The sequence below is a fragment of the Sparus aurata genome, chromosome 13, assembly GCF_900880675.1.
Source record: "Sparus aurata chromosome 13, fSpaAur1.1, whole genome shotgun sequence".
Lineage (NCBI taxonomy): Eukaryota > Metazoa > Chordata > Actinopteri > Spariformes > Sparidae > Sparus > Sparus aurata.
The window spans coordinates 6198552-6210648 of NC_044199.1; the positions used below are offsets into that span (position 1 = coordinate 6198552).

Genomic DNA, 12097 nt, shown 5'->3' on the forward strand with positions numbered 1-12097 from the left:
GCAAAAAACAATGAAACTGCAGAGAATTAAATGTTTGTCGGTTTGGATATAATTCAAACACTTCTACGTGGGAGATCATCGTCGATCATGTCTCACAGCTGACAGTTTACATTTATGGTTTCTGACATGTGACAACAGTTTTATCCACCGCTGTCCCTCAGACCGGCTGAAGGAAAAGGACGCGTTCACTCTTCCCACGTGTCCATTTGCAAATCACCTTTATTACGTATGCAAATGTGATAAATATGGGTGAAAAAAAAGAACAGGAAAGGACAATTGAATTAAAGGAAAAGCTTTTCTTTGTTCAGGAGGATTATTCTCACATGCAGCCTTTACGTCTTGTGGCCTGAAAAAGCTTTTCTTGTTATTTTTGTGACTCATGAATTGATTTCTTTCTTATATTGCTCCTAAAAAACAACAAAAACACAACAACCAGGGAACCATTATATACCACTTTTTACTGAATTGATGGTGTATTTTCTTTATTCCATCCTATTTTATTTGAAGTAATTTGATATATATCACTTCCACAAAAACAGAAGGTTGTCACATGATGTCCCGTTAAATCTTAATCTCGAAAATCATAACAGCACAATAGTCAAACACTGTTGGTATGAGAGAATGCTGACAGTATGTTCAGGTAAGTAAAGCTCGCAAACACTTTATATAGAAACCAACTGGTGATTTTTAAATAAACACAAGAAGACGGTGAGACGGTGAGAAATTTGAAGTTCAAGGTTCATTTAATAATTTCTGAAATCAACCTTTTTTCCTCAAACATGGCTGTCTAGTTCTTTCACACATCATGTAAATATTGGGCTTTATTTACTGAGTAAGAGCTAAAATGGGCATTTATTTTTTTATATTCACATCAACCACCAGATGACAGTCTTGCGCCTCATAGTTCTGTTCTGTTTCGCCTCACCTCGTCTAACCTTTCGTCCTCCCGCCTGCTCCTCTGTGACGACGGTGCGACGCTCACTCTGAGGGGGAAACGGATTAGAGCGAGGCATTAGAGGTAACATCAGCACACATGTGTCAGATGGCGAGGTTAAATCCTAATTGGAAAACATCTGATCAGAGAGAGAGAAAAAAAAAGAGGAAAATTGCTTAACAGGCCAAAAAATTAGGACTCAGAATATCAAAGTAAAGGAGTTTTTTTTTCAGGTAAAAACTTGTTTTGTTCAGTGGAATGTAACTTTAACTTCTCATTGTATAAACAGTCCTCTGTTTTAGAGCTTTAGTCGGCTCTGAGGTCAACAATACAGTGCGAACAATAAAGTCGGGCGGCTGTGGCTCAGCAGTAGAGCCAGCTATTTTAAGGTTACTGGTTCAATTCTCCTGGCCTGCATGTAGAAGTGTCCTGGGGCAAGATCCTGAACCCCCAAACTGCTTCTGATGTGCTGGTCGGCACCTCGCAGGGCAGCCATCGCCATCAGTGTGTGAACGTATGTATGAATTACTGTCAGTCGCTTTGGACAGAAGCGGTTTTTGTCATTGACTTGGGATTTAAACAGTACGGAAGAGGATTAGAGCCACATGTGGATTTTTTTTTTTAGTTTGGACTTTTTCTCAGAATTCTGAGATTAAAGTCAGAATTCTGAGAAAAAAGTCGGAAGTCTGCACATGTGAATTTTTTTTTTAGTTTGGACTTTTTCTCAGAATTCTGAGATTAAAGTCAGAATTCTGAGAAAAAAGTCGGAAGTCTGCACATGTGAATTTTTTTTTAGTTCCGACTTTTAAGTCAGAATTCTGATTTTATTCTCAGAATTCTGACTTTTTTCTCAGAATTCTGAGAAAAAAGTCAGAATTATTTTTTAGTTCTGACTTTTAAGTCAGAATTTTGAGATTTTATTTATTTTACCGTAAATTCTACAGAATTTTTTTACAGTGCAGAATTCTGACTTTAATCTCAAAAGTCTGACTTTAATCTCAGAATTCTGACTTTAATCTCAGAATTCTGGCATTAAAGTCAGAATTTTGACTTTATTCTCAGAATTCTGGCTTTAATATCGGATTCTGACTTTTTTTCTCAGAATTCTGACTTTAATCTCAGAATTCTGACTTTAATCTCAGAATTCTGACTTTAATCTCAGAATTCTGACTTTTTTCTCAGAATTCTGACTTTATTCTCAGAATTCTGACTTTAATCTCAGAATTCTGGCATTAAAGTCAGAATTTTGACTTTATTCTCAGAATTCTGGCTTTAATATCGGATTCTGACTTCAATCTCAGAATTCTGAGAAAAAAGTCAGAACTGAAAAAAAAAATTCACATGTGGCCTAATCCTCTTCCATAAAACAGAAAGGTAGTGAGGGAGACAAAAATCTATTTTCTTAGTCTGATCTGAATTGTTTTCCCTTGTGTGTTTGTGACTCAAAAAACACACAGGGGTAAAAAAGTTTGCCAGGATGAAGTTTCTACTTTATTTATTTGTTTGTTTGTTTAATCTTTACCGGATGTCGTTGTTGTCAGAACATTTGTTTTTTTTTTTTTACATTTCTCTTTGTTTTCCCTTACATAACTTTCCCCCAAAGTTTCACAGATGAACTCAGAAAGATAGAACACACAGGGAAGCATCACGTTTGCCTGTGCATTGTGGGTAAATTGTCGACCTGAGGCAGCTGACCACGAGTCGACACGCCCTCTGAAGCACAACAAACACATCCAAATTGTTCCATTCCGTGTCATCTGTTTCTCCTCCGGTGACTCACTTGACGGGCCGAGAAAATTGTGACAAGTTCAAAATATTTACTACTCACTCCTCCGTGTCTTACCTGCCGTGCACGGTAATGACTCACAGAGTGGGTATCAATATGAAAACGCTCAGTGTTGCACAAGTATCGGAATACTTACGAAACCTGACAACAACTGTATATATATTTAGACCGCAGTAAAAGTAGTAGTAGTGACATATACATGCCTGTGCCTGTTTTTTTTCTTTTTTGGTGGGATGGTTTTCTTTTATTAAGAACTGCTTGGATACCAGCCGCCGCTCAATAAAAACCTGTTTGACGGGTGAGGTCAAACTGTAACTCTGTTATCAGCCCATAACATGGCTGTACAAGCCAAAAGTGAAACTGGTTCTTACAGACAATCATCCAGTCAGGCTTAATTTTCAACATTGCACACACGAGGATGAACTAAAATAAAATCCCGTTCTTGAGCAAGAGTCAGATCATATCCGACACGCCGTACATGACTTTATCTCTATCTGGCTGAAAACGGACATTAAAAAAAAAGGCCCAGGATTTCCTCTTGGGTTTGTCGGAGTGAACAATTCAGAGCAAACTGTCATGTGGGAACTGTTCTCCCTCAGGGCACAGTGCTCTGAAAACACAACTCAGTGTCTCTGCCTCCTGGATTTACCACTCGCTGCTCCACCTTTTTGCTGCTTTGTCGGGAGGAAGGTGTTTACCGTAGTGGAGGATCAAGGGAAGTGGCTGTGATACTGTTTACGCTCACATTAGTAGATGTAAAGTTAGAGGAGGGTATGAACTGAGGGAAAAGATTTGTTAAAAAATGTACACGATAATCATTCACAGGAAAGACAAAGTTCTGTTTTTTTTTTCCATTGTCTGAAGGGGAAGTGAGCCTTACAGGTGATAATCAGAAGCAAAGAGCTGACGGGTACAAATCTTATTTACCTGTCAGATGTGCAGGAATGTTCCACGATCGAGGACAATGTGTGTTTACACTCCGAGTCTCACACCAGATTCAAGACAGTATCCGACATGATGACTCATACAGAGAGCCATTTAGGTCTCCTATAACTCAGACAGCCCCACACACACACACACACATAAAAGTACATGTTGAATATAAAAGTTACAAAGCCCAGAGAGTCATATATGAAAGAATGTGATATCATACTAGTGTTTAACTTGTGGGTTTTGACTACACACACACACACACAGATGATATTTGCATGAAACACGTGAAACGAGATGAAGATGAAACACAGAAGTTACAGGAAGTTATATTTGAGTCCGTTAAAACATATCGTCATCGTGTGTCTGACTAAAAGTTAATTATCAAATGGCTTCCTTATTTTCCCCCGCAAAAAAAGTCAGATCCGCTCTGGTCTCCTCGCCATGTTTAGGTGTTGACTGATTGACTGACCTTTAATATTCATGTGAGGTTAAACCTCCCTGAACTCTGCAGTTCAGCTCACTTACAGATATGTTTATGTCTTGTGATCAATTTACACAATCTTATATGTTTCATATTAACACTACCTCAATTGCATGGAACTTAATTGTTCACTTAACTTCCACTTACAGCTTCAACTTCCCATTTTGACACTGATATTGTTAAACCCTTTGACGGACATGTAGGCCTGCGTCGAGGCTTCATGTCTTGGCTTTGATACAAATTTATGGAAGCAATCTCCTTTTTGCTTTAACGATTCATGAAAAAAGTGTTCGACAAGCGTTAAGAGTACTTACGAATGCAGGAAGATAACTTAAACATAACATAGGAGGCTATTTCTCATTATAATTATTGTAATATATGTAAAATATTATGACAGTATTGCTTAATAGAGCGGCTGTGATTGATTAATCAACTGAAAGAAAGTTAGTCGCCAACCTTTTTGATAATCGGTTGATTATATGCAAAACTTTTTCTGGTTCTTAAATGTGAAGATCTGCTGCATTTTCTTTTGTCATGTATGATAATAAATGACGATTCTTTGGGTTTTGGATCAATTTGAAGATGTCGGTTATGGCTCTTGGAAATTCATTGACTAAAAGATCAATCGACTGATTGTAAAAATGATCGACATATTTGTCAGAAATTACTATAATCATTAGTTTCAGCCCTATTATTTATTTATATATACATAAAAAAAACAAGTCGATCAGTGAACAGAATACCTACATTAGGACTTCATAATAACTGCAAAGTAAAATACATTTTTAAAAAATCACTTCAGAAAGAAATGTGCGGGAAGAGATGAAAAGATATAGTAAAGTAAATAAATAAGAATACACAATTTCTGACATTAAAAAGAATAAAAGCAAAACATGATTGCTAATGTTTTAAAGATGCTGGATTGTAGATAAGACTGTGGGTGAGAGTGATAACGATGATCAGCTGTTGCTGAATGTCTGGTGGTTTTGAATCCTCCCGTGTTTTTCTGCCTCTCCTGCTGTCACAAATCCAGGAGTTTATGACTAATGCTGGCTCCCACTGTCCACTTTTACTGTGCTTTTTTTTTAAATCAAATAACTCGACATTTTAAAGATACTGATCTGTTTGTTACGACTGGGACATTTTCTGAATCATAATGTGTTAAAAACAACACAAACCAAAACCATTAAACACCAAAATAATGCATCGAAAAAGTCACATGTCCGTCTATACCTGCAGCTCTCATGACTTAATAGGGGGTCTGTTCTCTGTTACCGGAAGTCCTGACATCACGAAACTTCAGGTGTTTGCCGCGACGCCGTGATGAGTCGATACTGCGTGCGCGTCCCCGCCCACCTGAGACAGAGACAGAAACCGCCTAGAAAAGCTCGCTCCCGCCGCTCCCCTCCCCACTCAAGGTGCGGCTGAGGAACAGGTGCGTGGAGATTCACCGAGACAGTTGGTGTTTTTTAAGCGTCCCATCAGAGAAACACACACGTATCACAGCAAAGAGGAGCTGACTTTACCTGAAACAGAGCGAACTTTATCTAAAAAGAGGAGAGAGGAGGATTTTGGACGTCGTTTTCAAGAAGAAAAACAAGGAGAAGAAGAAGAAGAAATGGCCAACAAGGGTCTGCAGATTTTGGGATTCGCCCTGGCCCTCCTGGGTTTAATTGGATTGATAATTGGCACCATTCTGCCGCAGTGGAAGATGTCCGCGTACGTCGGGGACAACATCATCACCGCCATAGCCATGTACGAGGGGCTGTGGATGTCCTGCGCCTTCCAGAGCACCGGACAGATCCAGTGCAAGGTGTACGACTCGATCCTGCAGCTCAACAGTAAGTCCCTCACCCCCCGTCGAGGTTCTTTTGTCATGTGGAAATAAGTGTCCTAAATGTGGGGACATTTATTTTAATTTTCTTTTAGTATTTTTAGTCATATTTAATGAGGCCTGTTGGGTTGGGAGACCTTGGAAAAGGCTGTGATGCCTTCAATGTCCAAAAAAAGTAGGCCCTTAAACACATCACATACTATTTCGTCATTTATTAAAGTTTATTTCTTGCCAATTGACCTACAAAAAAAAAAAAATAATAATTAAAGTGTTGCAGGAAATGATGTAACAGGCACCTGTTGGGAGAACAAGAAGTGACTTCTTCTTCTTCTTCTCCTTCGGCCATTTTCTCCCTCCTTAAGCTGTTCCTAGAATCCAGCTGGCCTAACCGGTTTCATGTCACTCATTAACCTCTCCTCAGTTCCTCAGTGCAGGTATTTGGGTTAGAAGCAATCTCACGAGGCCTCACCTGCATCATAAAGCAGCAGTAGTACGAGTAGCTTGATGTTTAACCTCCCAGAGATGATTTAAATTAACTTTAAAAACACACATTCTTTCACTTTTTTTTTACACCCCTTGGACAATGATTAGCCTTTGTAGCTACAGCATGCTAACCCCCATCTTCTTCCTCCTCCTGCATGTGTGTGGGGGGGGGGGAAAAAAAGGCCCAAAACGTAGGACTTCCATTACACAGCATATGTAGTTACAGGTTAAACAACACCTGTATGACCCGCTGTTTAGTCAACAGGACTGGACACCAGCAAGCCACACAAACATTCGGCCTGCATAGGGGATCAAATGGAACCACTTTGTTGAGTTTCTGGTGCTTTAATGTCGACTCATGTCTTGAATTCAAATTGTCTGAGCAGGACAGTTGCAGTAGGAGCCCGTTAGTTAAACAGTTACAGTAGGCCTCACTTCCTGGATATTTGGCAACACGGGCTGTTTGACGCTCGGAGAAATGTAATAAAATGACACAGTTACTCATTGTTGGTCGAGAAAAGAGCACCTGAAGCTAAATGAAGAAGTTGGAGCGGTCGTTGTGCTTCCTTGTCAGGAAAAAGTCCTCGTGCTGTATCTGTCTTTTATGGCCTTTATCTCTTCTCATCAGGCAGTGGCTTAAATGGGTCACTGGTGGCACGACGGTTGGATTCATGTCTAGAAATCAAAACCTGACTGATTGATTGATAGTCTGCCCTCAGGCATAAACTGCCAGAATGTCACACAGGGATCTGTTTCGTGTGAAGTCTCCTCCCTGTGTGTGTGTGTGTGTGTGTGTGTGTTTGTTTGTGTTTGCCTCGACTCACCTTGTTCACTTAAAAGAGCTCACAGCTGCAAGTTACTCGTTAACTTTGAGTTAAAAGTTCACAAACGGGTCATTTCCTCCAAAATGGCTTTTTTTTTCTCCTCTCTCTTTATTTTTATTTCTCCCTACTGGCTTATCAAAACATTAGATTGAATATCTGCAGCACATTGTTCCTTATCACCTTCCTCAAACACGAGCACAAACCAACTCCTGATAAAAACATTGTGTGATTAAAGCTGCGGTTTTTAGATACGGAGCGAGTGGACAAATAGTGGCTTATTATTCAGAAATACCTGCTCAAAAATCCCAAAGTTTAGGAACATTTGACTCAAACTCCTTTTTCAAAGATGCTTGTCTTTTGTTTTTGTTTTTTTGAGGTCGTAGTTTGAAAGCTACAAACTATCCACCTGCTGAGAAGCCGAGTGCGAGCTCCTGAAAGTGGGAGCGCCTTTTTCTTTTTTTCCTTTATAATGAAACTTGAAACCTGGTCAGACCTGTTTCTGACTTCGCATGCATGCACACAAGCCCACACACCTCCTCCCCCACCCCCACCTCTTTTAGCGCTCCACCGGGCTTCCGGTTGGAGCCAGTTTCTGTGGTGCGTTGTCATAGGGAGCGGCAGCGAGACACAGGAGACGGAGGCCGCTGTGTCGTGCATGAACAGAGCTCGTTTACACGGCTTTGAGTCAAATTTTGTGGCTTTTTAAATGCTTAAAAGCCAAAAAAATAAAGTGTAAACACATGAATCATTCAAATATAAATAACTTGACTAATCCAGCACGGCCTTTCAAGTGTTGCCGCACCCCTTTTACCTCGTGTACCCGTTTAATGTCACAATAACTGATGGATTAACCCTTTCTTGTCCTCTTACCCAGGTGCCCTCCAGGCAACCCGCGCCCTCATGATTGTCAGCATTATTGTAACGGTGGCCGGCCTGGGCGTAGCCTGCATGGGAATGAAGTGCACCAACTGTGGAGGAGATGACAAGACGAAGAAGTCTCGCATTGCAATGACCGGAGGCATCATCATCCTGATCGGCTGTAAGACGCCACTCTTTAAACTTGTTTCTGTTTCGCGGCCGTCCGTGTCTTTAACCCCCGAGACAGTCTCAGTGACGTTCTGCTTTGCTCTTCTTGCAGCTTTGTGCTCCATCGTCGCCTGCTCCTGGTACGCTCACGACATCATCCAGGCCTTCTACAACCCTTTCACCCCCGTCAATACCAAGTAAGCACGCCAGCAGAGTACGATGTCTCCAGACACGTTTTTAGATGTGCTTGTTTGTTTAAGATACCGGATTTAAGCTTGTCCTGCCCTCCAGACATTTGCATGAGCCCAGCTCGGTGCTGATGAATTGTCATGTGCATGTTTGTTTTTACGTTCTCTGCTCTGACCTACTGCGACTCCTCTTTCTGCAGGTACGAGTTCGGCTCCGCCATCTTCATCGCGTGGGCCGGAGCTTTCCTGGCTGTAGTTGGAGGCGGCATGCTGGCAGCATCCTGCCCGAGGGGGAAACCCTCGCCAAAGTACCCCATCTCCAGACCCCCCAGCAGCAAGGAATACGTTTGAACGGGACAGGACTCGGTGTTTGGAGGCTGAAGGAACACTTTGACATTCATGCTAGTCCTGCTCAGAGACTGAAGCATTGAAAACATGTATCCCAGGAGACGACTTGTACCTGTTTTTATTATTTTTTATTGTATGTTTTAGTTTCTTCAGGGCCCCTCTATGTTACTGTAATATTATTTTAACAGATTAATTATTAAAGTTTTAAAATAACAGCTGTTTACTTCTGAAAGTGCTTGCCGACCTACAGTCAGTGCTTACTGTTTGTATACTGTGTAGTGTACCATCCACTTAGTTGACACCTGTAAAGCACTATTTGTCAAATGCTTCATGCTAACTTTTACAGTGTGTCTTTGGGGAAACAGTTTGGATGCACTGAACAGAAATATCATCACAGTGGACAAGTCATGCACCACTTGTTACTGTGAATCCACACAGGTTTAAACATCTGGCACCTGAGAACCAATCTGCTTTCATTATTCTCATGTATTTGTGCCTTTTTATTTATATGAACGTAACAAAATCTGTGGAGACTACTGTTTTAAAATCAAACTTAAACTACTGCAAACTGATTCCATAAACTCAGATTGCCAATGTTCTTGCTGACATACACGCAGCAGCAGCTGTTGATAGCTTCGTATTTGTTTTACTTGTTCTGTAACAGTTTGTGTGAATGGGCTTTTGCTTATTGCTCCTGTTTGTGGTCCAAATGTGTCGCTGCGCTCAGCTAATGCTAATCTTTTTTAAAAGAACTTTTTGAAGTTGTGACTTTGCCATGTTTGTATTGTATATAAAATAAAAGCGTAAACTTGACCGTTTGTTTTCTGGCTTGTGAAAATGCTTTTTTAACAACTTTTTTTTCTTTAACAAAGAACAAAACCCAATTATTTAAACTGGTTAAATATTAAATACATTTAAACAAGTAGTGTAACAGTAGTACTTGAGTAAAAGTAACTATATGGTGCTAAAATGTTAAAGTGAAAGTCAACAATATGAAAAATGAGTAAAAGTCTTAAAGTATCTGATATTAAATGTACCGAAGTAATAAAACTACACGTAGAAGAAAATGATAAGATACCGATGTCTCCATGGTGTCAACTTATTATTGGCCCGGCTGATTCTCGGATTCAGTATTTATTTTGAATGTGTTTTTGTTTTTAATTGAGGATCTTTTGCCTTACTTACATCACATTTCAGGGCATTTATCAGTCACTTTTGTCCAAAGCGACTCACAGTAATTCATACATCCACACACTGATGTGATGGCTGCCATGCAAAAGCAGCTCCAGCTCATCAGGAGCAGTTTATCTTGCCCAAGGACACTTCAGCATGCCTGCCAGGGGAATCTAACCAGAGACCTTCTGCTAACAAGACACTGGCTCTACCCCTGACCCACAGAGACTCTTACTTGTCAATATGTATTTGACGACTTTAGTTTCCTTGCACATTGCCACTTGCAGTTAAAATGAATTCATCACCTCTGCAAGTAAATCAATTTAGTTCCGTTCCATCTCTGTAAAAGAGGAAAAAAATCAAATAAACAGGTAAAGAAATAAAACATGACACACACACACACCGACAGTAGAGTACATGAGACTCAGCCGTCATGTGCAGATGTTTAGTAATTCTGAACAGCATTTTGAATTGTTGGCAATTAGACATGAAAAACCGGCTGCAGATGAATTTCTTACAGAAGCCGGAATCTAATATGATCAGGGCTGCACGTCACTCTGGCTGGAAGCCATCTTCCTTTGAGTTGATGCCTCCACAGCATCGTCATGGCTCACAACATGAGAAGTTGCTCTGGTTTTTACTGCCACCTTGTGGTGCGTACAGGCAACTGCTTTCAGCTGTGGTACACATATGTATTGAATGGATGGATTCATTCACTGTGCATTAGGGGTGGTGAAAAAAATCGATTATTGATTAATCGCGATTACAATATTGACGATTATGATTCGATTATTAAATTTCCAAAAATCGATTAAAAAAAAAAAAAAAAAAATAGTTTTTGAATTTTTTTTAAATAGTAATACAAACTGGAGTCCTCCTCTTACTGGCTTCCGCTACATGGTCCACAGTTTCACACTTAAATTGATTCCAAATCTTTACAAGGACACAAAGCTTTCCATGCAAGTGTCCCTCAACTCTCCTCACAGGGTAGCAATAACCTGCGATGCCTGGACATCCAAAACTACAGTCTCAAAAGTGACCATTGCACAGGGGCGGTTCTAGGGGGGGGGCAACAGGGGCCAGTGCCCCAGTAACTCTGAGTCTGGACCCCCCTGTGGCCCCCCCGACAGGGAGTCTGCATCAATAATACTATGACAGATTTCTTGTAAAGATTTTGTTTTGAAGGGAAAGGCAGAAATAAAGTGTCTCAGCAGTTTACTACCCAATCAGAATTGCTGAAATTGTAAACACTGTTTTGTCTGAATGAGGGATTTATCTTTTTCTCCAGGTTGTATGTGCCCCCTAACAAAAAAGGCGTTAGGCGAAAATCGAATTGATAATCGTTAATAATCGAAAATCGATTTGTAATCAAATCGAGACTTCAATAATAGGAATCGAATCGAATCGAATCGGGAAATTGGGCCGATTAACCACCCCTACTGTGCATTATGAATCACGTATTATAGGTTCATTATGGGTATAAGTGTGTAAGACAGCATACGCAGGTCTTTGTGTATTTAATTCAAGCTGTCAGATGATGTGAGAATTTTGAGAAAGCCACAGAGTTATAATGTCAAGCACTTTCAAGCACTTAAACTAAAATCCAAGCACTTTTCAGACCTTGATAACACAACATTGAAATTCAAGCACTTTCAAGGATTTCAAGCACCCATACGAACCCTGTTTTAAAGAAAAGGCTTCGTCCTGCTGTCGTTCACAGCGTCTCGTCTCTCCTCACTTTGTCATTATATGTCTCCGAGTTAAGGTTCTTGTGATCCATCAGAACCAGCGGCGCCTTGCTCCACTTCTCCTTCTGCTCTGCTCTCATTCTGCCCGCTGTTTCCTCTAATCATTACTCTCCCCCTCGCCCTCGGGTCAGGTCCAAAAAGTAATAACGGTAATGATTTCAGTCCTAAGTGGCCGAACTGTCTGACCCCCAGTCTGCCTCCGTCCTCTAAAACTCAACACACAAAGCCACTGGAAAACTCTTTTTTCTTCTGTTGTAGGACTTTATATCTACACTGTGGGGATGAGCTGATGAGGGTGTGTGTCACAGGATTTGTCATTTAAAAGCGGCTCCTGTTAAA

General features: G+C 40.5%; 1 protein-coding gene across 2 annotated transcripts; it reads left to right on the plus strand.

Moving 5' to 3' along the window:
• The first annotated feature begins 5523 nt into the window (after positions 1 to 5523).
• On the plus strand, positions 5524 to 9650 carry LOC115594858 (claudin-7-B-like). 2 transcript variants are annotated; one of them, XM_030439139.1, is made up of 4 exons: positions 5524 to 5975; positions 8150 to 8314; positions 8414 to 8498; positions 8690 to 9650. In XM_030439139.1, the coding sequence occupies exons 1-4, from the start codon at positions 5753 to 5755 to the stop codon at positions 8838 to 8840; spliced, it is 624 nt and encodes a 207-aa protein (XP_030294999.1). In that variant the 5' UTR covers positions 5524 to 5752; the 3' UTR covers positions 8841 to 9650. The 2 variants fall into 2 exon arrangements, with proteins under 2 accessions (XP_030294999.1, XP_030294998.1); XM_030439138.1 differs by having other exon boundaries at positions 8150 to 8498.
• Positions 9651 to 12097: the final 2447 nt, after the last annotated feature.

What these genes read in the sequence shown, in the direction of transcription:
- LOC115594858 (XM_030439138.1), top strand. Translation starts at nt 5,753, where the DNA reads ATGGCCAACAAGGGTCTGCAGATTTTGGGATTCGCCCTGGCCCTCCTG. An exon ending in CTCGATCCTGCAGCTCAACA is followed by an intron (nt 5,976 to 8,149) that starts GTAAGTCCCTCA and finishes CCTCTTACCCAG; the next exon opens with GTGCCCTCCAGGCAACCCGC. An exon ending in TTCACCCCCGTCAATACCAA is followed by an intron (nt 8,499 to 8,689) that starts GTAAGCACGCCA and finishes CTCTTTCTGCAG; the next exon opens with GTACGAGTTCGGCTCCGCCA.